This window comes from Octopus sinensis, linkage group LG19, assembly GCF_006345805.1.
Source record: "Octopus sinensis linkage group LG19, ASM634580v1, whole genome shotgun sequence".
Taxonomy (NCBI): domain Eukaryota; kingdom Metazoa; phylum Mollusca; class Cephalopoda; order Octopoda; family Octopodidae; genus Octopus; species Octopus sinensis.
Genome location: NC_043015.1, coordinates 31,761,601 through 31,786,513, shown reverse-complemented (window position 1 = coordinate 31,786,513; position 24,913 = coordinate 31,761,601). Strand labels below are relative to the sequence as shown.

At 38.9% G+C, this 24,913-nt stretch overlaps 1 protein-coding gene and 1 long non-coding RNA gene across 7 annotated transcripts in view; one reads left to right on the top strand and one right to left on the bottom strand.

The window, feature by feature from the left end:
* The window catches only part of LOC115222097 (serine/threonine-protein kinase PAK 1), a 217,639-nt gene that overhangs the window by 121,971 nt on the left and 70,755 nt on the right, over positions 1-24,913 (top strand). For 3 of the 6 annotated variants that reach the window (XM_036511203.1, XM_036511204.1, XM_036511205.1), the window contains one exon: positions 24,167-24,252. In XM_036511203.1, coding sequence (XP_036367096.1) covers positions 24,167-24,252 — 86 coding nt within the window. Of the gene's footprint in view, positions 1-6,248; positions 6,616-24,166; positions 24,253-24,913 lie in introns of those variants that run through there. The other 3 variants (XM_036511202.1, XM_036511201.1, XM_036511200.1) reach the window with 3 other exon arrangements.
* Positions 1-24,913, bottom strand: part of LOC118767129 — a 138,495-nt gene that overhangs the window by 104,889 nt on the left and 8,693 nt on the right. The gene's annotated exons all lie outside the window — the stretch shown is intronic.

The window sequence follows — 24,913 nt, the reverse complement described above, 5'->3', positions numbered from 1 at the left end:
TGGATAAAACAAAATACCCATTTCTTTACTACCCACAAGGGGCTAAACACAGAGGGGACAAACAAGGACAGACATAAGTATTAAGTCGATTACATCGACCCCAGTGCATAACTGGTACTTAATTTATCGACCCCGAAAGGATGAAAGGCAAAGTCGACCTCGGCGGAATTTGAACTCAGAACGTAACGGCAGATGAAATAGGAGTGGATAAAACAAAATACCAGTTTAGTTCTGTGGTCAACTTAATCAACTAAGCCTTTTCCAAAATTTCTGGCCTTGTCCATTTGTTAGAAACACTTATTATTACTGAGCCGACCTGACCTTTAGTGATTGATGGAAGTAAATGGCTGTATGTTCTGTTTCAGGATATGTCATTCTATTTAAGATGGTAAAGAACAGTTTAAAAAGTTGGTCATTTATATTGTTTTGTCTAAAAAAATCATTGCTTCTCTCTTCTCCCATGTGGTTCTTCTCATCACCTACTTCCTCTTGCGTTCTAAGAGGATCAGAAGACCAACCAATCCTCAAACTCCCAAACTTTTGACTATATGAGAAACAGTTACTTTTTATCAACTTTGCCTTTTACTTTTCTGGGTGTCCAGCACTAAGACAGATCTAATCAAATAATCCTTCCTTCTAAATTCCTAGCCTAGTGCCTTATATAAGAATCATTGTTATTTATTGTTTACGGTTGCGTTTGTTTGTTTGTCCGTGGACAAGATACCTCAAGAACCGCTAGATGGATTTGGATGAAACTTTCAGGGATGTGACATCCTTAGGTTTTGAGTTCAAATTTCACCGAGGTCAACTTTGCCTTTCATCTTTTTGGGGTCAAAAAAATAAGTACCAGTTGAACACTGGGGTCAATGTAATCGGCTTACTCCTCCCCGAAATTACTGGCCTTGTACCAAAATTTGAAACCAATATTTTTATTATTATTATTATTTAGATTGCTCTGCCAAATGTAATGCTTATTTATTCACATTGTTCTGAAATGTGCATTATCTCATAGTTTCACAATTTTGATGACATGATGGTATTATTTTTTAAAAACATTTTATATTTTTTAATTTTTTTCTTATAGAATGACATCATAGGATAGGTGTGAAAGACCAGATTTGGCCAGTTTTCAGATAAAACAGGTAGCTTATTTGAACCGGATATGGCTGGTATAAATAGTGGTGGTGGTTTTAGATTTTGGCATGAGGCTAGTAATTTCAGGGCAGGAGGGGAGTTGATTATATTGACCCCCAGGGCTCAACTGGCACTTATTTTATTGACCCCGAAAGGATGAAAGGCAAAGTCAGCCTCGGTGAAATTTGAACACAGATCACAGACAGATGAAATACTGCTAAGCATTTTGCCTAGTGTGCTAACAATTCTTTCAGGCTCGCCACTTTAAAAATAATAATGATAATTATTATAATAACGATAATGAAATGTTTAAAAAAAGCAGGGAGCTGTCAAAAGAGATAGTAACATGGCATTCTTAAAATTAATGTCTGATATTTTGAATTTTAGCCAAATTAAACAAGACATCTGACTGATTAAATCATCAGAGAATATGGAAGGAAAGGAGGAGAGAGTGGCATTAAAACTGCAGCTGCTACCATTATTTTCTGCATTTATAGAAACGGTGAATTTGAACTGATATTAAAATGTAGTGGTTAAGGGAAACCAGATGCTTTTGTGTTCCAATTTTAGTATATCTAGGAAATAGACATATAAATAACACCAAGACTGTGAAGACTGGAATGGTTTCTATTTTAGAGCTGTGGAGTTAAGTAATTGGACCATGGGCAGTAAAATTCTTTAACTCTTGTATTTAAACATTCATCATGATTATTTAAGAAATTGCTTCATTTTTTTTGTTTTTTTTAAAATTTTATTTTGTCGTAATAGAAATATGTTACATCTACTTAACATCAAGCCAATGAGGGAATTTCTGTGTGGCCTCTCAACTTGCTGGAAATAACAGCTAAATCTCTCTGCGATCACACTGAAGAGTTATAAAAAAAAAATTAGAGAACACTTAAATTTGAATTATACAAAGATGGGATTTTCACAATTAGGAACACCTCCACGAGACATAATTGGTCCGGCTGTTAGTTATCACTTCCACACACTCTCTCTCTCTCTCTCTCTCTCTCTCTCTCTCTCTCTCTCTCTCTCTCTCTCTCTCTCTCTCTCTCCATCCAAAGAAATCAGCTATGGTTTGACCTGGGGAGAGATGGACTCCTCTAATATAATGCCCTGTGCTACAATGACATCAAGAATTGAAAACCCAAGAGAGGAAGATGTATAGATGTATGTATGTAGGTAGGTAGGTAGGTAGGTAGGTAGGTAGGTGGGCAGAAAGGCAGATGGAAAAGTAGGTGAAAATGTAGAAAGGACAGTGGGCAATGTTCAGGCAGTGTTCCTGTAACTACTTGGTAACACACACCATATTGTCAGCTGACATTTATTAGAAATATTTCCTCACAATAAACAAATTGGAGATTGATTTTTTTTCTATATGCCTTCCATCTTCAATGGCTGTTTTTCCCCTCCCTTCCTATTATCCGTCATCTGACTCATATATTGTTATTTTAAATGGCATCCCAGATTGTGTCAGGCTCAGCTAGCTTAAAACCTTACTGAGAAACTATGCCACATGGTTTCTCTTGGAACCACTAGGTAGGCTTCGCTCACTGCTCCTCAATTCATTCATTTATTTTAAGTTTCGTGACCTTTTTACTCTCACATATTTAATCTGGTTAAAGGAACTTCACCATATTAGGGATCTATTGTCTACAGCCACCCACTGTTAAGCATGTTTGTACAATTGATTGGTTAAATAAAGGTCAGGGTATCTAAGATGCTGTGGACATCATCTGTTGGATGTTGTCATGGGGAAATAGATCTAGCAGTGTGGCTGAACTGTTGACAGATATTCTTTTCTACTCTAAGCATGAGGCCTGAAATTTGGAGTGTGTGAGGCAGTTGATTAGATCTACCCCAGTGTGCAACTGGTACTTAATTTATCGACCCCCAAAAGGATGAAAGGCAAAGTTGACCTCAGCGGAAAAACTATTGGTAGATATTAAGAGCTGACTGTAGTAGTTGTGGTGGTGGTGGTGGCGGTGGCGGTGGCACCCTCCTCCTCCTGTATAGTTGTTGCTTTTATCATTATATCCGAACGTGGCCATAGCCAGCACCGCATCGACTGGCCTCCGTGCTGGTGGCACGTAACAAACACCATCCGATCGTGGCCGTTCGCCAGCCTCGCCTGGCCTCCGGCCCGGTGGCACATAAAAAGCACCATCCGATCGTGGCCGTTTGCCAGCCTCGTCTGGCACCTGTGTCGGTGGCACATAAAAAGCACCCACTACACTCACGGAGTGGTTGGCATTAGGAAGGGCATCCAGCTGTAGAAACACTGCCAGATCAGACTGGAGCCTGGCGCAGCCTCCTGGCTTCCCAGACCCCAGTTGAACTGTCCAACCCTTGCTAGCATGGAAAACAGACGTTAAATGATGATGATGATGATCATTGTTGTTGTTCTAATTATTGTCATCATCTGATGACAGCAGCAGTGTCATTGCTGTCATCTTTATCATTCCGGTTACCATTGCCAACATTTTCATCATTGTTGGTGATGTTGTTGTCAGCATCATTTCTATTGTCGTTGTCATTGTCTCTCCTTTCCTGTTAATATTATCATTACTGTTGTCATCGTCATCATCATCATCATTACCATTGTCATTACCTTGCTATTATCATCATCATCGTCATATCACTTTAAGATGTATTGTTCCATGCTTATGTGGGTTTCACAGGTTTACAATTTTTTTCTAATTGTATTTAATTACAGTATTACAGTAATTGTGGAGGTGCAATGGCCCAGTGGTTAGGGCAGCGGACTCGCGGTCGCAGGATCGCGGTTTCGATTCCCAGACCGGGCGTTGTGAGTGTTTATCGAGTGAAAACACCTAAAAGCTCCACGAGGCTCCGGCAGGGGGTGTTGGTGATCCCTGCCGTACTCTTTCTCGCACTCTTTCTTCTGTTGGCCTGCTCGCTTAGCCAGCGGGGTGGCGTCATTCAAAGGCTAAAACAATGCGAAGCGCATTGTGACCAGCGATGTGTAACAACATCTGATGGTCTGGTCAGTCACGTGATCACATGATTACAGTAATTATAGGCTAGTGAAGGAAGAGGAAGAGATAGCCAATGCAGAAAATAGCTGTAATATGCTGGGGGAATCGATGCCATTGATATCACGAGACTTGATGCGCTTGCTTTAGGATGTAATTTAATTAGATGATCAACCAGTCTTTACTGGGGATGCTTAACTTGTATTGATCTGATGAAGTATTTAGATATCCCAATACCACCACACCACCACCACTAGCACTTTCATCGTATCCCATACCCCTATCGCTAAACCTAGCACCACCACCACCACTACCCACAAACACACCCAATACTACTTCTACTACTGCCACTACCATCTGGACTTCTCAGCACCACCCCACGATCACCATCTAAACCACCAATACCCTCACTACCACCATACCCTTTATCATATAGCATGGTGTGTTGGTGAATGTATTGATATTTGTGTGTGTGTGTGTGTTTGTGTGGTGATATTTGTGCATGCGTGTGTGTGTGTGTGTGCATGTGTGTTGCTATATGTATGTGTTCGATGGCATGCGTGTTTGTTGGTTTGTGGTATGTGTATTGTTGTTCTCTTAGATTCGATATTTCTACGCTGTACGTCACACAGACTTAATTCCACCCCCCACTTCCCTTAAGGATCAATTCTGTACAGCACTACTCTCCGCACTCCCCCCCTCATTACCCCACAGTCCTCTAGTCTGTCCCTCCTCCCTTAATCCCCACCCTCTCTTCATGGATCACTCCTGCATCACAACTTCAGTCTCTCTCTCTCTCTCTCTCTTCTCTTTTTATCTCCACTTTTTTTCCCATGGATCACAGTCGTTGCCTCTCATCTTCTCTGCTATCGTCAAATCCATTTATGGATTAATTCCACCATATTACATCATCAATGTCATAATCAGAACTTTTTACTTTTCTTATATTTTCCAGCTCTTCTCTCTCTCTCTCTCTCTCTCTCTCTCTCTCTCTCTCTCTCTCTCTCTCTCTCTTTGTCTCTATTTGTTTCTTTCTAATCTTGGTATCTTTTTTTTTTCTTGTTGATCTTCCTACTGTCGCAGTTGTATCTGTCATACTTTGGTTGTTACTCGGCTTGGTAGCTATTCTTGTAATTGTTGCAGGCACGTAAAAAGCACCAACCGATCATGGCCGTTGCCAGCCTCCCCCTGGCACCTGTGCCGTTCCCATGTAAAAAGCACCCACTACACTCACGGAGTGGTTGGCGTTAGGAAGGGAATCCAGCTGTAGAAATACTGCCAGATCAGACTGGAGCCTGGTGCAGCCTCCTGGCTTCCCAGACCCCAGTTGCACCGTCCAACCCATGCTAGCATGGAGAACGGACGTTAAACGATGATGATGATGATGTTGTGGTTATGGGTATAGATACTGTTGTTGTTGTTGTTTTGCCCCCCCCCCTGTTACTCAAGTAAATCTATAATCAAAGGTATTGACCCCTCACCACCACCACCACCACCATCGCTCACAATTTGTTTCTTCCGACACAATATATCAATGTCTTGACTCTTATGTTACCCAATGAGACCTTCCTCTTTATAAAGCGGCAGAGTGTAATTCGAGGAAAAGTTTGGTTGCTATTTCTAACAGGTCAAGCAGTTACATGTAGGTTCCCATCATCGAACTACTGCTGTGGTTGTTGTTGTTGCTGTCACTTCTTCTCTCTTTGTTGTTTGGATCCAACCAATAACCGTGTGTCTCTGAAATTTCCGTCTCTGCCGAAGATCTGATTGGTTTGATGCCACTTGTGCAGTGTAAAGAACACTTGCTATTACCACCACAACTAATGTCTACAACCACCAACACCACCACCAGCAACACCACTACAACCACCACCACCACCACCATCAGCATCATCGTCAAGACCAACCACCCTCTCTTTTGCCATCATCACTGCCACTACTACTCACCACCCACATCAAGTTTATCGATCGATTATTTTCCTCTATTGCTGTTCTTCCTTCGTTATTTTGTTTTTATTTTTCTCTCTCTCCTTTCTTTCTTCACCTAAGCATTGTTCTCTCTCTCTCTCTCTCTCCTTCTTCCGGTTTTTCTCTCCCACTCATTCTCTCTACATTTCTCTCTTTCTCACCTATGACCACTGCCTTCTCTCTCTCTCTCTCTCTCTCTCTCTCATTGGTGACTCGTTTGTCCGCCTCTTTCTCACCACCTTTCTCTTCCACCCGTGTATACTCTACACACCCCTTTTTATTTTCGCCTTTATGTCCTTCCTTCCTTCCTTCCTTCCTTCCCTTCTCTCTCTGTCTCACACTTCCTCTCTCTCTCTCTCTCTCATTACAACTCTGGTTATTGAATGGCAACACAGTATTGCCAACAACGGTACAAAACGGCAGCTGCAACTAAATGGTGCCTGTCCTGCGTCAGCACAGCTGTACATAGGATTTGTTGGATTTCGGGCAATAAGGAGTTACACAGCAACATGAGGTAGTACCAACTTTGGGGGCTTTCCCCCTTCTCTTTTCCTATCTTTCTCTCTCTTTCCTCCTCTCTCTCCTTCTCGAATATATATTTTTCTTGCTCTCCTTTTATTTATATTTGGTTGTCGAAAGGGTTCTAATAAGGGCAGAAGTAGGTTTATATGTGTACACAAATTCTCACATCCACACACACAATAAATATATATATATATATATATATATATATATATATAATATATATATATACTTTATTTAAAGCAGTAGAAAATTCAACAAAACCTACTCTACCACTGGTATTTGAGTACTCTTTTTTCCACCTTGTTTCACATTTATGTGTTTACTCCGGTATATATATATATATATATATATATATATATATATATATGCTTGAGCCAGATAGGGAGTACCTGTTTAAGTCATCGAGGGAGTCTCTACATGATCAATTGACTTGCTAGAAATAGCCACCAAATTACACACTACTGCCTTGGTGTTGCTTCGGGTATACAAACAGGCAAGATAGTCAGGACCAAAATGGTCTGCTTCGCTTATGTCAACCCGGGGTTAAATAATGTTAATCTATGTACTTACATGCCTACATATACTTATTGCGAACATAAATGCTGTCATTACCCTGGTGAGTGGTCTCTGGTGTTCATATAACAGTCTCGCAGAAAGGGATAGATATCCGATTTGTTATTTCCACTGGGACCTGTTGCTTTTTCTGGCCCATTCTGATACTTATATCGTCAAATTATATACACACACACACACACACCCACACACACACACACACATACACGGCTGTGTGGTAAGAGACTTGCTTCCCAGTCACATGGTTCTGGGTTCAGTCCCTTTGCATGGCACCTTGGGCAAGTGTCTTCTACTATAGTCTCAGGCCGACCAAAGCGTTGTGAGTGGATTTGGTGGATGGAAACTGAAAGAAGCCCGTCGTATATGTGTGTGTGTGTGTGTCTGTGTTTGTCTCCCCCCCACCACTGCTTGACAACTGGTGTTGGTGTGTTTACGTCCCTGTAACTTAGCAGTTCAACAAAGGGGATTGACTGAAATGACTGAAACAGGTAAAAGATAAATGGTATAGATATGTGTGTGTGTGTGTGTGTGTGCGTGTGTGTAAGTCACAAGCATAGCTGTGTGGTTAAGAAGATTGCTTTGCAGCCATGTGATTTTGGGTTCGTTCCTTCTATGTGGTACCGTGAGCAAGTGTCAGCCTACTGTTGGCCTTGAGTAACCAAAATCTTGTGAGTTAAATTTGTTGACAGGAACTGAATAAGGGCTCATCGTTTGTGTAGTGTTTTGTGTTTGTGTGTTTCTTGCCCTTTTGTGTCTCGAAAGTGTTTACATGGGAATGTAAAATGACGCCACATAGGCAATGTCATTACGTTTGCTATAAAAACATGTTTGCTCCCAGCCACATGATTCCAGGTTCAGTCCCACTGCACAGCACCTTGGGCAAGTGTCTTTTACTATATAGCTCCAGGCCAACAAAAGCCTTGCGAGTGGATTCGGTAGATGGAAACTGAAAGAAGCTGGTGGTGTATGTGTGTCTCCTCGTCTTGACATCACATGATTGTTTCAATTATTCTATGAAATCATATCTGGCCATGGAGGAAATATTGCTTTGCTTGTAAATAGGTAAATGTTGGTGATTGGAAGGGCACCCTGCCAAAAACATATCCTCAATAAATTTTGTTGGACCCATGAATGTATCAGAAAGTGGACGGTAAAATGAAGATAATCTCAATCTCTCTCGCTCTCTCTCTCTCTCTCATACACACTCACACATTGTTATTCTTTCACATAGATATGGACACACAATCATAAACATACACATTGTATCATGTTCATCTACACATCTACTCTTACTCTCTTTTACACAACGTAGACAATCATCTGTTCTCTCTCCCTTTCTCTCTCTCTCTCTCAGACACACACACAGACACCCCTTTCACTGTTTTTTATGTATGCACATACAAAGACACCCAAGCTTACATCAGCTGTTCCGCTTCATACCATACCGAAACCTCAGTTGTTCTTGAGTTAAAGAAGCTTCTTGTCGGTTGTTGGACATGCTAAAAACAGCAACCAGGTTCCCCTCAAATCACACCCTGCCATTTAAAAGAGAAAAAAAAAATTAACGGTATTTGGGATAAGTAATTCAGAATACCTCAAATAGGGTAGCCATGACTGGACTGCTTTGGTCATAGGTCTGTTGGCTCAGAGTTGGCCTGGGGTTAAGCAACAATGACCTCAGATATTTAAATATTATTAAACTGTCCTTTTTAAACAACTCTTAACGATTATATCAATTTTTTCCCATGGGATTTATCTGGTGCTGTGTATAGGGGTCCTGCCACCCTCTCACACCCAACTAACCATACACTCTCTGAGTTTTTTTTTATCTTTCACTTGTTTCAGTCATTGGACTGTGGCCATGCTGGGGTACCAACTTGAATGGTTTTGTCGAGCAAATCAACCTCGGTACTTATGCTTTTAAGCCTGGTAACCTATTCAATCTCTTTTTGCTGAACTGCTAATTTACAGGGCTGTAAACGAACCGACACTAGTTGTCAAGTGGTGTGGGGGGGGGGGGGGGAACAAACACAAACATATATAGTTCAAATTTACAGAAAACAAAAGACAAAGACAGGTGAGGGAACAACCAGCAGGTGTATTTGTTTGATGCTCAGGAAGAATAGAAAAGTCTTTGAGGTTTTGAGTTTGAGCCTGGCTCTTCAACAGAAAGGATTGAGAGGGGGAAAAAAAGGGAGAAAAAGTGTGTAGGAATTAACAGCTCAATAAATATATATATATATATATAAAATGATTAAACATCGCCCTTTTCAAGCCTAGCCAGGCTCATGGGCCCTGTTTCTGTGGCGTGTGTGTTCCTCCAGCTGGACGGAACACCAGCCCATCGCAGCGTTACTCAAGAAACAGGAAGAGAGAGTGAGAGGAAGTTGTGGCGAAAGACTACAACAGGGGTCGCCACCACCCCCTGTCGGAGCCTCGTGAAGCTTTAGGTGTTTAAACTCAATAAACACACACAACGCCTGGTCTGGGAATTGAAACCGCGAGTCTGTTGTCCTAACCACTGAGCCATTGCGCCTCCACATATATATATTTATATATATGTATATGCTCAACAGGCTTCTTTCTGTCTGTCTGTCAAATCCACTCACACAGCCAAAGGTTATAGAAGATACTTGCCCAAGGAGTCATGCAGTAGGACTGAACCTGAGATCCTGTGGTTGGGAAACAAACTTCTTACCACGCAGCCACGCCTGCACCTAGTTTCTCCTGTGGTTTCATTGAATCTGTTGTATTTTGTGTTTTAATATTAAATTGACAGTAAAGATGCTGACGAGTTCTTTGGTCACAGTTTATGCAAATCTTTTTGCTCTTAAGGGAAATTAGTTTATGGGAAGAGTGTATTAGCCATCATATGACCACTGCGTGTGTGTGTGTGTGTGTGTGTGTTAGTAGTCTTATTGCAACTGTGTCTATTTTTGTCAATTTATATACATTATTTATGATAAATATGTGTGTGTATGTATGTATATATTTATATACATTGTTATTTGTGTTAAATATGTGTGTGTGTGTATATATATATATATATATATATATATATATATATATAATAATTATTTGAGGGAATATTAATCCTAACTTACAGGGAAAAAATTCAATTTAGAAATCCTAAATCAAATTTCACACAATATAATATATAATATATATATATATATAAATTAGAAATTGTAATTTAATTGTTCATTTTGAATTGATAAAAGGTGGTTCTTTCTAATTTTATATATATATATATATATATATATATATATATATATATATAATAATAATAATAAAAGCGAAATTCTGTCTCTCCATCTGGAACCCCTGTATTTCATCAACATTTGCTCTACATAGATATATTATTACCTTTTTTGGAATCAGGATGATCTCAGGATTGAAAATTTGCCCTTCATTTGGTTCTTGAACATCCAGCATTGGGATCTGATTTAAAAGCATTTGGGTTGCTATTTCTAGCAGGTAAAGCTTGGCTGCTTCATGCCATCTTGGTTGGAGGATGTCAGAGTTCAAGGGGGAGATAAATGACATTCACTTCGTTAATTTTATGTTGAGATAAGAACTTAGGGACAAATTGTCCAACAGTTGGAATTCAACTTGAGACTGGAAGAATAGAATGATTTCATTACAGAATGCGTTCCTCAAGTCACTATTGGATGCCCTCCTTGCAGATTCACCAGAAGGTAATATTCAGCAGAAATAGGATTCTCTCGGGGACAAAATCCAAGAATTGTATTCAGGGCCTTTGGGTGGAGGCAAAGAATGACACAGGACTTGTTTGAGGTGAGCATGAAGGAAAGCCATCAGCCCATCCCGGAGCAAGATAGCTCCACTCCAATCCAGAACAGGGGAGGTCATCAAAGGCAAAAGAGAGCAGTTGGAGAGATGGTTGGAACATTAAACGAACATTTATTCCAAGGAAGCTCATCTTGGACAGCACACTATACACTGTGGAACATTTACCCGTCATGGAGGACTTAGACATGTTACCAACTGAGCAGGATCATTGAGATATATATATATATGTATATATATATACATATATATTGGTATTGCTAAGCACTCCGTCAGTTATGACGACAAGGGTCCTAGCTGATATGATCAACAGAACAGCTTGCTCCTGAAATTAACGTGCAAGTGGCTGAGCACCTCACAAACACATGTACCCTTAATATAGTTCTCAGAGACATTCAGCATGACACAGAGTGTGACAAGGCTGGCCCTTTGAAATACAGGTACTACTCATTTTTGCCAGCTGAGTGAACTGTGGAAATGTGAAATAAAGTGTCTTGCTCAAGGACACAACACCTTACTGGGAATTGAACTTATGATCTTACGATTGTGAGCCGAATGCCCTACCAACTAAGCCATTTATAAATGGAACAAAAACACAATAGAGGGCATTAAAACATAAGGACAGATAAATGACACAAAGAAGGACAGGTAAAAAAAGACGGGTCATTCTTGGCTTTCTTTCTTCAGTCAAGTACCAGAAGTCATGACAATTTCGGACAGTTACACTTATGTATGTATGTATGTACGTATATATATATATATATATATATGTATGTATGTATATATATGTATATGTATATATGTATGTATATATATGTATATGTATATATGTATGTATATATATGTATATGTATATATGTATGTATATATATGTATATGTATATATGTATGTATGTATATATATATGTATGTATATGTATGTATATGTATATGTATGTATATATATATGTATGTATATATGTATGTAATATGTATGTGTACGTATGTGTGTATATATATGTATGTACATATATGTATATATATCTGTCTATCTATCTATCTATCTATCTATCTATATATATATATATATATATATATATATATATATATATATATATATGCACGCACATACACACATATGCACAAACACATGTGTTTCCATTTTCTTTTCTTTATATTCCGTTTTATTTTTTCAATTCTTATTTTGAAGAAACTCATTATTTTTACATTTTCTTTTCTTTCAAAAGAAATCTTAAGACATAATGAACGATATAGAAGTTCATTAACCAAGATTGTCAGAACTCGGAAACTTCAAAGGAACCGGTTCTCCTCAGATGTAGTTTACCATTAAACTGATAACAAGCAAAGCTTCAAATTTTGTCTCTTCGACAAAAAAAAAAACAAAAAGCATAACAAACAAACAAAAAAAACATGAATGCTTATTTCTATAAATTCCCTTTTTCTTACACTTGTTACTCTAAACATATGATGTGGTATCATGAATAACACTCCCTCCCTCCCTCTCTCTCTCTCTCTCTCTCTCTCTCACATATACACCCACAGTTTATATATATTTGTATATATATCAAATCCTTGGTTTAATGGCTTTCAGATTTGCAGCATTCGATGGTATAAAACTCACTTACTCTTTTTACTCTTTTACTTGTTTCAGTCATTTGACTGCGGCCATGCTGGAGCACCGCTTTTAATCGAGCAACTCGACCCCGGGACTTATTCTTTTGTAAGCCCAGTACTTATTCTATCGGTCTCTTTTGCCGAACCGCTAAGTGACGGGGACGTAAACACACCAGCATCGGTTGTCAAACAATGCTAGGGGGACAGACACAGACACACAAACATACACGCACACACATATATATATACATATATACGACGGGCTTCTTTCAGTTTCCGTCTACCAAATCCACTCACAAGGCATTGGTCGGCCCGGGGCTATAGCAGAAGACACTTGCCCAAGGTGCCATGCAGTGGGACTGAACCCGGAACCATGTGGTTGGTTAGCAAGCTACTTACCACACAGCCACTCCTGCGCCTTGTTTTTTTATTTTTTAAAAAAGTCTCTCAAAATCAACCCTGATCCTTTATGAGAAGCTGGACCTATGTTTTACTTGTTCCATCAACCCCAAAAGGATGAAAGGCAAAGTTGGCCCCTGTAGAATTTGAACTCAGAACATAGAGACAGGCAAAAAGCTGCCAAGCGTTTCGTCCAACTCTGTCTGCCAGCATGTCATCTTCATAATAATAAGATTAAGAATAACAATAATGGTTTCAGATTTTGGCACAAGACCAGCAATTTTGGGGAAAGGGGTTAAGTTGATCACATTGACCCCAGTGTTCAACTGGTACTTATTTTATTGACCCCGAAAGGATGAAAGGTAAAGTCGACCTCAGCGGAATTTGAACTCAATAATGATAATCCTTTCTACTAAAGGCACAAAGCCTGACATTTGTGGGGAGAAGACCAGTCAATTACATAGACCCCAGTATTTCACTGGTACTTATTTTATCGACCCCAAAAGGATGAAAGACGAAGTCAACCTCAGTGGAATTTGAACTCAATAATGATAATCCTTTCTACTAAAGGCACAAAGCCTGACATTTGGGTGAGGGGACTAGTCAATTACATAGACCCCAGTATTTCACTGGTACTTAATTTATCAACCCCATAAGGATGAAAGACGAAGTCGACCTCAGCGGAATTTGAACTCAATAATGATAATCCTTTCTACTAAAGGCACAAAGCCTGACATTTGGGTGAGGGGACTAGTTGATTACATAGACCCCAGTATTTCACTGGTACTTAATTTATCAACCCCAAAAGGATGAAAGACGAAGTCAACCTCAGTGGAATTTGAACTTAGAACGTAGCGACGGGCTAACGATTCTGCCAGCTCACCACCTTTACCAGCTCGATAATAATAATTTAATCTTTTCCACTATAAACACAAGGCCTGAAATTTTGGGGGAGGGGATAAGTCAGTTACATTGACTCCAGTGCATAACTGGTACTTATTTCATTAATCCCCAAAAGGATGAAATGTGTGAAACAAAATGTTATCAATTCCAATATTTTTGTAGTGGCTGTCCATGTTTCTCAATCTCTGTTCCTACATTCTTTCATCATCATCATCATCATCATTTAACGTCCGCTTTCCATGCTAGCATGGGTTGGACAATTTGGCTGAGGTCTGGCGAACCAAACTCCAATCTGATCTGGCAGAGTTTCTACAGCTGGATGCCCTTCCTAATGCCAACCAGCTGTAGAAACTCTGCCAGATCAGATTGAAGTCTGGTTCGCCAGACATCAGCCAAATCGTCCAACCCATGCTATATATATTTATATATCAAGTAACGATTTCCCTTCTAATATACAGAATCAATAAACTTAATGCAATGGTAATTATTAAGTGTTCTAAGATGTGATCAGTTTGTAATTATTCCATTAAACATGGGAAAATTACTTACTGACATACCAAGCTGGCCTCTCTGACAATAGACTATCTTGGATGGAATATCTTCAAATTGGTCAATTAAAGAAAGGCGTCAATGTAAAACACATGCGATTACTTTGTTGTTTAATAACTGCTGCATTCATCATCCTCTGATAGCCCAGCTCTTCCATTTAATTGCCAATTTCAGATGTTTTCCAGTTGAAGGAACATGCTTCTATGATTTCTTCAAATTTATAAACGGTTTAGTGAATATATAATAGACATTAAAAGTTTGATGGAATCATTGTTTTGTCGAAGAGGAACGAAGAACTGGAATATTGCATAACCGTCTGCTGTTCTGTGCACTACTGGCGCTGAGCATGGCACTTCACTTTCTAACTATAAAAAACCGACCAGATTGTTTTCGGTATTCCTAGGTTCCAGGCATGAATCCTACATTGTATGTTTGAAAGAAAGAATATATAGGCGTAGGAGTGGCTGTGTGGTAAGTATCTTGTTTACCAACCACATGGTTCCGGGTTCAGTCCCACTGCGTGGCACCTTGGGCAAGTGTCTTCTACTATAGCCTCGGGCCGACCAAAGCCTTGTCAGTGGATTTGGTAGACGGAAACTGAAAGAAGCCTGTTGTATATATGTGTATATATATATATATATATATATATATATATATATATATATGCGTGTGTGTTTGTGTGTCTGTTTGTCCCCCTAGCATTGCTTGACAACCGATGCTGGTGTGTTTATGTCCCCGTTACTTAGCGGTTCTGCAAATGAGACCGATAGAATAAGTACTGGGCTTACAAAAGAATAAGTCCCGTGGTCGAGTTGCTTGATTAAAGGCGGTGCTCCAGCATGGCCGCAGTCAAATGACTGAAACAAGTAAAAGAGAGTAAAAGAGAAAGAGAGTATGACTTAGTCAGAGTGGGAAGGTTAGCAACTGTGACTTTTTCAGAGCCTTGATGACTGGTAGGAGGGAAGAAAGATAGTTGTCCTTAGGCCTGAGACCTAGTTTGAATGCTTACAACAGAGTGGACATCACTAAAGGCATTCAAAGGGTCAGATGGTGATTTTAAACCAGGCAATGGATTGAGTCTAACACCCCAGAACAACTATCTGTATGATGGACTTCTGTACAGATTCCATCTATCTAATTCCACTTAACTCTTTAGTATTCAAAACAGCTATATCAGGCCCAAATATTCTCCCTGTTTTATGTTTAAACTGGACAGATCAGGCCTCTCAAATCTACCCTACAATGTCATTCTAAAAATAAACAGTCACATCATCAAAATCTTGAAGCTACAAGATAGCATATGATAAATTCAAAACAATGTGAAGAAATAAGCATTACATTTGACAATAATCTGAATGCTGGGGAACATGTACGCCATACAAACCAGGAAACTGGGTTCATGAGCCTGGCTAGGCTTTAAAAGGACGCATTTATTATATATATATATATATATATATATATATATAGTTAATCCAAACAAGAAAGCACAAAAAAACACAACGCGAGGACGTGGAACAAATATAGTATTATTGGACGCTCAGGAAAGAAGGAAAGGAGGAGGGTTTAACGTTTCGAGCGGAGCTCTTCATCAGAAACATAGGAGAAGGAAAGATCCAGAGAAGGGAAGACAGAGGATATATATATATATGAGCACTATTAATAGTTAGAGTTTCTCATTTTTGATCTTCAGACAATTGTCCAAAGATTGGAAACTCAGAGTAACAAATAAGTTTTCAGCTTTCAATATATCTAAAATAACTTTACATTTCATATTGATTACTTTTATCCCCTCCCCCTCCTCTTGTTTGCATATTTTTTTAATGCCAAAACATACAGATACGCAACACGCACAGACACACACTCTTATGCATGCACTGATTTTACTAACTCTTAAGCTTTTAATATGACCGAAGCAATTTACAAGATACAAAGAGCTACCAATTGACATCACGAGTATCGTTATAATCACCTTCCAGCTACTTAGTATCAACTTGTACTAACATTACGATGTCAAACTGCTATCTTTAGCTGAGAAGTTCAGTTAATAAATAATTCCATCTTCAACTGAAGTGTATAATTCTAAACCTAGTTTCGTCTACTAATGCACTAATGGAGGAAGTTGTTTCTGTTTTATTTTCTTTCTCTACCTTTTTTTTGTATATGCAGCTTTGCTTTCGGTTATTGTCTCCCAATCTTTCACTATTATTGACCCTTTTTACAAAAATCTGACACTTTGCTACCATTAAATACTTTCATCATCATCATCGTTTAACGTCCGCTTTCCATGCTGGCATGGGTTGGACGGTTCAACTGGGGTCTGTCTGATCTGACAATGTTTCTACGGCTGGATGTCCTTCCTAACGCCAACCACTCCGTGAGTGTAGTGGGTGCTTTTTATGTGCCAGACGGGGCTGGCAAACAGCCACAGTCGGATGGTGCTTTATATGTGCCACCGGCACTGGTATCACAGCTACAATTTCCATTGATGTTGATCAATTTCGATTTTGATTCTGATTCTCTTTATACTTTATTTGTATAAATTCTTTGTGGTTTAAACTTCACACTTTTTACATACTTAAACCGAACGCCAAACCACTCACACACATGCATATGGACATGTAGATGCACACACTTGCACACACTCCTGAAGGCCCTCTGTCTGTTTGTTTCTCCTCCCCTTTCTCTCCATCCACCACACCACACTGCCTCATTCATTCTTCCATGCTCTCTCTCCCTCATCTTCTTTCTCTCACCTTTCCATTCTACACCCCTCATACACACAGTCCACATTACTTATTATTTGTTTAAATCCCTCACTGCCACCCCACCCCACCCCTATTTAGCCCCTAGACATATGTCTCATCTCTCATCTGATTCTATCTCTGACCATACCCTAAATCATTGCGGGGGGGGGGGGGGCTCATTATCTAAAACCGTTATTTTTATTCCCTGATTTCTTCAGGTTCTTGCTTATGTACAGCTTGTTTATGTTTAAATTTACTGACAAAGAAATTAAGACATAGATAGCAGGTAATATCTGGCAGGCTGTCCTTGAAATCATACTGCAGTACTCCATTGGGGTATCACTCCTATGTCTAGCTTGCATATATGTATGTATATATGTATATCTATCTATCTATCTGTCTGTCTGTTTGGAAGGTGGCGAGCTGGCAGAAACGTTAGCACGCCAAGCGAAATGCGTAGCCGTATTTCATCTGCCGCTACGTTCTGAGTTCAAATTCCGCCGAGGTCGACTTTGCCTTTCATCCTTTCGGTGTCCATAAATTAAGTACCAGTTACGCACTGGAGGTCGATGTAATCGACTTAATCCCTTTGTCTGTCCTTGTTTGTCCCCTCTGTGTTTAGCCCCTTGTGGGTAGTAAAGAAATATCTGTGTGTGTGTGTGTGTGTGTGTGTGTGCAGGCATGGTTATGTGGTAAGAAGTTTGCTTTTCAACTGCATGGTTCCAGTTTCTGTCCCAATGCATGGCTCTTTGGGATGACTAAAGCTTTGTGAGTGGATTTGATAGACAGACATTGAAGGAAGTCCATCATGTGTGTGTGCATGTGCATGCATGCATGTGTATATAGACACACACACACACCCACTAAAGTAAGTCATATGACTGACCCCCCAAAAAACCCCTTTTCTAAATAACCCCCAGCTCACACAGCTTTATATTTTCTTTATGACTTGTCTATATTTCTACACTGACTACTTTATCTATTGTTTCCTTCCATGGATTAAGTAGGGTGTGATTTCAGAGAGAGATTTGGCTGCTATTTCCTGCAAGTCAAATCATCAGATAAAAGTTTCCTTATTGATACACCCTTTTACTCCATGTTCCACAGTTCATGGCTGCTCATGTGGTAATTCTAATTTTATTTACACTTTGGAATTTTGTCCCCTATCCCCATCTACCTGTGTTCCTTGACTAGATTTTAATTAACATTAGTCAACAACTCTGTTTCCCCTTTCTTCATTACAATGGTAATTATAATTATTCTACTCCCTACATTTCTATGTTAACACGCTCGACTATTAACGCTTCCAGCAGATGGCACCCTCGGTTATTTCACTCAGTCATCGTGTTATTTTTAGTTGCATGCTACATCGAAATAAGCAATAATCTGCAGATTCTATTGGCTGTTGCTCCTTCTTAGACTAAATTTTATCAAAATAGAAAAAAGGATGGATGGGAGAAAGGTCAGTCAGTGTGTGAGAGAGAGAGATTGGTGGGGAGAGAGGACTAGCCTTTTGTTAGATATTACTGTTTTAAAGTTATCTCCCTTGTAGCTCTTCTGTTATTACTCTGCATTATTAGGAAATAATTTTAACATGATCTTTACTAATATGGAGAAGAATTTGCTGAGAAATTATATCAGCATTGATTCCTTCTGTCAGAGATTTCCCACCCCTACCACCACCACTGAACAAGACAAGACAGCAAAAGAGCTTCTGCATAAATTATATAGGGGGCAGGTGTGGCTGTGTGGTTAAGAAGCTTGCTTCCGAACCATGTGGTCTTGGTTTCACTCCCACTGAATGACACTGGGTTAGCGTCTTCCAGTATAGCCCTGGGCCAACCAGAAACTCCTGAGTGAATCTGGTAGACAGAAACTGAAACAAACCCATTATTGTGTGTGTGTGTGTGTGTATACACATACATATATAGAAAGCAGATGTTAAACGATGATGATATATATATATGTGTGTGTGTGTGTGTGTGTACATATATATATATATGTCTGAGAGAGAGAGAGAGAGAATGTATGTTTGTCCTCCATCAATAGTTGGCTACCAGTGTTGGTTTGTTTACATCAACATAACTTAGCAATTCAGCAAAAGAGACCAATACAATAAATGCTAGATATAAAAATAAGTACTGGAGTTGATTTTTTGACTAAACTCTTCAAGATAGTGCCCCAGCATGGCTGAAGTCCAGTGACGGAAGCAAGTAAAAGTTAAAAAATAGAAGCAAAGTCATTGGACTGCAGCCTTCCTGGGAGTATCTTCAGCAGGTCGGCTTGGCACAGCAACATTGAGGGTTTGGAATTAACAATGCAGCTAATGAAACCCTCGTCAATAACATACTGCTCCCTCCTTTTACTGACAGCAATAGTTGTCCTTATTTATGGCATCTACTCCAAGGAACCTCTATGCACCTGCTGGGTTTGCTAGAAATAGCAAACAAATTCTCCATCACACCTTTCCATTTTAAAAAAGGATGGTCATATTAGATAATATCACTCTGGATGCACTATATCTGAATAAAAGTTAGGATGGTCACAAGTGGGCACTCTTTTGGTCATAGTTCTGCTCATGAAGAGATGATCTAAGTTTAGTGAGGGAATTTCTATGGTTACTTGACCTGCTAAAAGTAACAACCAAATTTCCCACAAATTGCACCTCCATCTGAGCAATGGATAACATAATCTAAAATATGGTGTTTTAATAAAACCCTGGGTTGTCACTACTGGAACACCTTTGATCGTAACCTAGGAATAAAACAATACTATAATAACAAGTAGATAGGGTTGTGGTGATAAGGGGTTTATGTTACTATATATATGTCAACAGTTCTTGTATATAAACAGTGTTTTAACTAATGCAATGTGAGTGCATTTGTGTTTATGTGTGATCCATGTCTGAGTCTGAAACTGGTGAACTGAAACGAGATCCCATTCCAAATGGTCCCCAGATTCTAGAAGTTTCAGTCTGCTACAGATGACCCAATGACCCAATCATTTTGTTTTCTCACTTTAGACAAGCCATTTGAAACAAAAATTAATTAGGTAAGTTCAGAATGTTACACATTAATTAACGTTAAGTTCACATCTATCCCAAGTTGCTTTCTCTATACTCTCTTGCTTGTATGACTAACCAGAGATGTGTAACAAGTTGCACTAGAAGAAACCCATCATAAAGTGCTTGTTAGCCAAAGTGGTTCTCTGTGTGCAGAAAATAGGTTCCGTGTGTGTGTGTGTGTGATTAGCCATTGGTGGTGTTGGTAACCTCCCCTTCCGCTGTCAGAAAATGCTAACATAGTTTACTTGATAAAGTGATTCAGAAAATTATAATTTGTTTATAGCTTCAAGGATTTTAAAGAAGCTGATATAAACCAACATAAATGACTTGAAATTTCCTTTTACATATATATATATATATACACATATATACATATCTTTGTCAGTGGTAGGGTTTTCTAGGCTAATAAGATGCCAGAAACTACTGTAAGAACAAACTCTGCTACTTGAGTAACTAGTACTTTTTTTGCTACTAAGTAAACTAAACAATTGATTACTCTACTTTATAATTAGTCTTGCTACATATATTCATCTTTACAAGGCTTCATCTTAAAAACGCTTATTCATAAAATTATCAACCACCTCCCCCCTCTCTCTCTCATGTGTAGATTAAACTGGATAAAATTGGTATATCTTTTTTTATCCCTGCTCTTTGTGTATTTTAACCCTTTTAATACCAACTTACCTAAGATCTTCCATACAAAATGTGTTTGTGTGCAAATAAAGTCTCAATCAAAATTTGATTTATGCATCGGCTTATTCTGGTTTAAGGTTTATTCCTAATTATTCAAGTTTTTTTTGTATATAAAGTAGGCAAACCTGCTTCATTCATTCAAAGCACCTCATCTACATCTGCATGCATTGGGTGGCCTCTAGATCTTATGGAAAAGGAAATACAACAGAAATATGCTAATGCTTCGGTAGACAGCAACAGAGCGTCTATCCGATGTTGGTATTTATAATATATCAAAATACTAACCATATAGGTACTTCATCATGAGATTTCACTTTGTCAACACCAACACAATATGTACTGATTTATATCATTTTACGGATTAATTTGTCAGCAAGCAGTTTAGCTTAATGGTAAAGCACTCAGCTGGAGTCTTTGAGGGGTATGGGTTCAAGTCTCATTGCTGGTTGCTGACAAATTTTTCTGCTTTGTAAGGGTAGTTTACCCAGTATTTCTTGCTGTTCTAATGGCAATTCTGCATTTTAAAAAAATATCATATAATTTGTATCATTATATATATATATATATATATATATATATATATATATATATATAGGCATAGGAGTGGCTATGTGGTAAGTAGCTTGCTTACCAACCACATGGTTCCAGGTTCAGTCCCACTGCATGGCACCTTGGGCAAGTGGATTTGGGAGATGGAAACTGAAAGAAACCCATCTTATGTATGTATATATATATGTATGTATATGTGTGTATATGTTTGTGTGTCTGTGTTTGTTCTCCAACATCGCTGGTGTGTTTATGTCCCCGTCACTGTGGTTTGGCAAAAGAGACCGATAGAATAAGTACTAGGCTAACAAAGAATAAGTCCTGGGGTCAAGTTGCTCGATTAAAGGCGGTGCTCCAGCATGGCCACAGTCAAATGACTGAAACAAGTAAAAGAGTATATATGATGGCAATCTGGCAGAGTCCTTAGCACACTGAGTAAAACACTTAGTGGCATTTCATCTGTCTTCACATTCTGAGTTCAGATTCTACTGAGGTCCACTTTGCCTTTCATCCTTTCAGGGTCAATGACCCTCAGTTGAGTACAGAGGGTCATTGTAATTGACTCACCACCTCCTTCAAAATTGCTGGCCTTGTGCCAAAATTTAAAATCAATATCATGATCATCATTTAATGTCCATTGTCTGTGCTGACATGAGTACACCAGCGTTATTTATGCCAATATGCAAAGCTACAGAGATACCTAACCACCAAATTGTTGATTTATATTAGTTAATTAAAGCACATATGTAGTGTTATTCATTAGAAATATGGACAGGGAAAAGTCAATAAATATCCACCAAATTTAACTCATTAAATATGAAGTCTTATAGATATGTCCTCACCAAATAACAATCATTTTTACATGATTATTCAACATTTTGCAAAACAATCTTTCTGATTATCAACAAACTAGAAGGTTGTTCTCTTGAAGATGTTGAACTTCTTTATAGTTCTGGTACAAAATTGACATGCTACTAGACCAGCTTGTCCTATTTATTATAAGGGTACAAGGGTTGAATTACAAAATGTCCTATGGTATTCTTTATCAAATAGTCACAGTCATGCTGTGCCAGAAATCTCTTGTTCTGGTATATCTTTCATTTTGTATACCAATGCCTTGTGAGTGGATTTGGTAGACGGAAACTGAAAGAAGCTTGTTGTATATATGTACATATATATATATGTACGTATGTATGTATGTGTGTGTATATGTTTGTTCCCCCAACATTGCTTGACAACCGATGCTGGTGTGTTTACGGCCCCTATTCTTATCAGTCTCTTCTTCCAAATCCTATGTTCATTGGATGTTTCACATCCAACTCCCTTATATTATTATGGTACAATTGTTTTCATTGTCAAGAGAATAGAGATACAATTATATTAGAATGGAATTCTTTAGGGATCATCTGTGTGTGTGTGGTGTGAAATAACACATATGGGATTTTATTCATACATACATTGGAAGCACTCCGTCGGTTACGACGACGAGGGTTCCGTTTGATCCGATCAACGGAACAGCCTGCTCGTGAAATTAACGTGTAAGTGGCTGAGCATTCCACAGACACGTGTACCCTTAACGTAGTTCTCGGGGATATTCAGCGTGACACAGAGAGTGACAAGGCCGGCCCTTTGAAATACAGGTACAACAGAAACAGGAAGTAAGAGCGAGAGAAAGTTGAAGTTGTGGTGAAAGAGTACAGCAGGGATCACCACCATCCCCTGCCGGAGCCTCGTGGAGCTTTAGGTGTTTTCGCTCAATAAACACTCACAATGCCCGGTCTGGGAATCGAAACCGCGAGTCCGCTGCCCTAACCACTGGGCCATTGCGCCTCCACTATTCATACATACATACATTGGAAGAATGCTCGTGTATAGAAAAGAGAGGGGTGAGAAACACCTAGGCAGAAGTGTAAAATGTTAGTGTGCCAGTGTAAAAGTCCTTAAACATATCAACATGGTCCTCCTTTATAAGATGGCCAAATTCTGAAATGTCACAACCTTCTTGACACAAGATAAATTTAGTCGAATGTGTAATAATGCAGTACACTTTCTTTTTTGTTGTTGAGTGTCAGTAGGAGTTTGAGAATGACATCACTTGTTTCTCTATATCTAATTTTCTTATCTTTCTCTCTCTCTCTCTCTCCTTTCCTTATCTCACTCTATCTCTCTCTCTCTCTCTCCTCTCCCCTTATCTCACTCCCCTTCATATCTTTCTCTCCTTTAGTTTACTCTTTTTGTTTTCTTTTTTTTTTACCTCAACTTTTCATTCTCTCTTTTCTCTCGCTCTCTTTTTCTCCACTTATTTTCTCTCCTTTTTTCTTTACTGCTCTCATCTCTCTCCTTTCTCTCTCCTCTCTCTCTTTTTTCTCTCTTTATCCTCCCCAGAGTCTGCCTTATTCCACACCATACAAATCACTCTCTATTTCCCTTCTAAGATGTATATCTCCACTTAATAACTTGACTCACCTCACTTACATCAATCAGTCAAGTGCTCTAATACTCTACACATAATGATGTTCTTCTCCTTCTTGTTGTTGCTATTCCACCTCAACAAATTATAGCAACACAACAACAACAACAACAACATCAACATCACCAGCAGCAGTAGCAGCAACATTTTTGATGAATTTCTTATTCTTTTGCAGAGAGGTAAACATGCCATTGGAGAATAAACCTCTTCCAAAGGAACCTGACAGTAAAGAAGAGAAGAAGAAGATGAAAGTTCCAAAAGGTAAGCTTCCTTCTCTGTATCTTTCCGTCAGATAGCATCATCTCTCTCACCTTGTAAACATCTGCTGGCAGACGCACAGACGAGAATTATAAGAAAACAGAGACGCACGTCTTTATCTGTTTTATTTGTTTTATCTGTAAGCAGGAGCTATGCCCATGGATTTTGCGGGCCCTTCGAGAATGGCAAGTTTAGTGCAAATTTAATCTGTTAACCCTTTTGTTACCAACCCGGCTGAAACCCGGCCTTGGTTCTTAGTACAAATGTCTTGTTTTCATAAGTTTTGGATTAAAATCTTCCACCAAACCTTAGTCCCAATTTATGTTCCTAACACTAACTTAATGATAACTAAGTTATTTTACTAAATTCTTTGTTATATTTTAAATAATTGAAAGAAACACAGAGCATCCCAAAATAAATACAGTAACGAAAGGCTTAACTTTCAGACTTCTCTCTCAAATGCACTATTTATTTATTTATTCACTTTGTTTTGAATTAATCATGCATTGCTTTGCTGCTCAGATTTTGATGTGATTACTTATTTTTAGGATAACATTGTAATGTAGGTGTGAGAGGCCTGATCTGGATGATTTGAACATAAGACAAGTAGAATATTTCGACCAGATGTGGCTGGTTTAAGTGTTAAAGGGTTAATGTTTCTTTT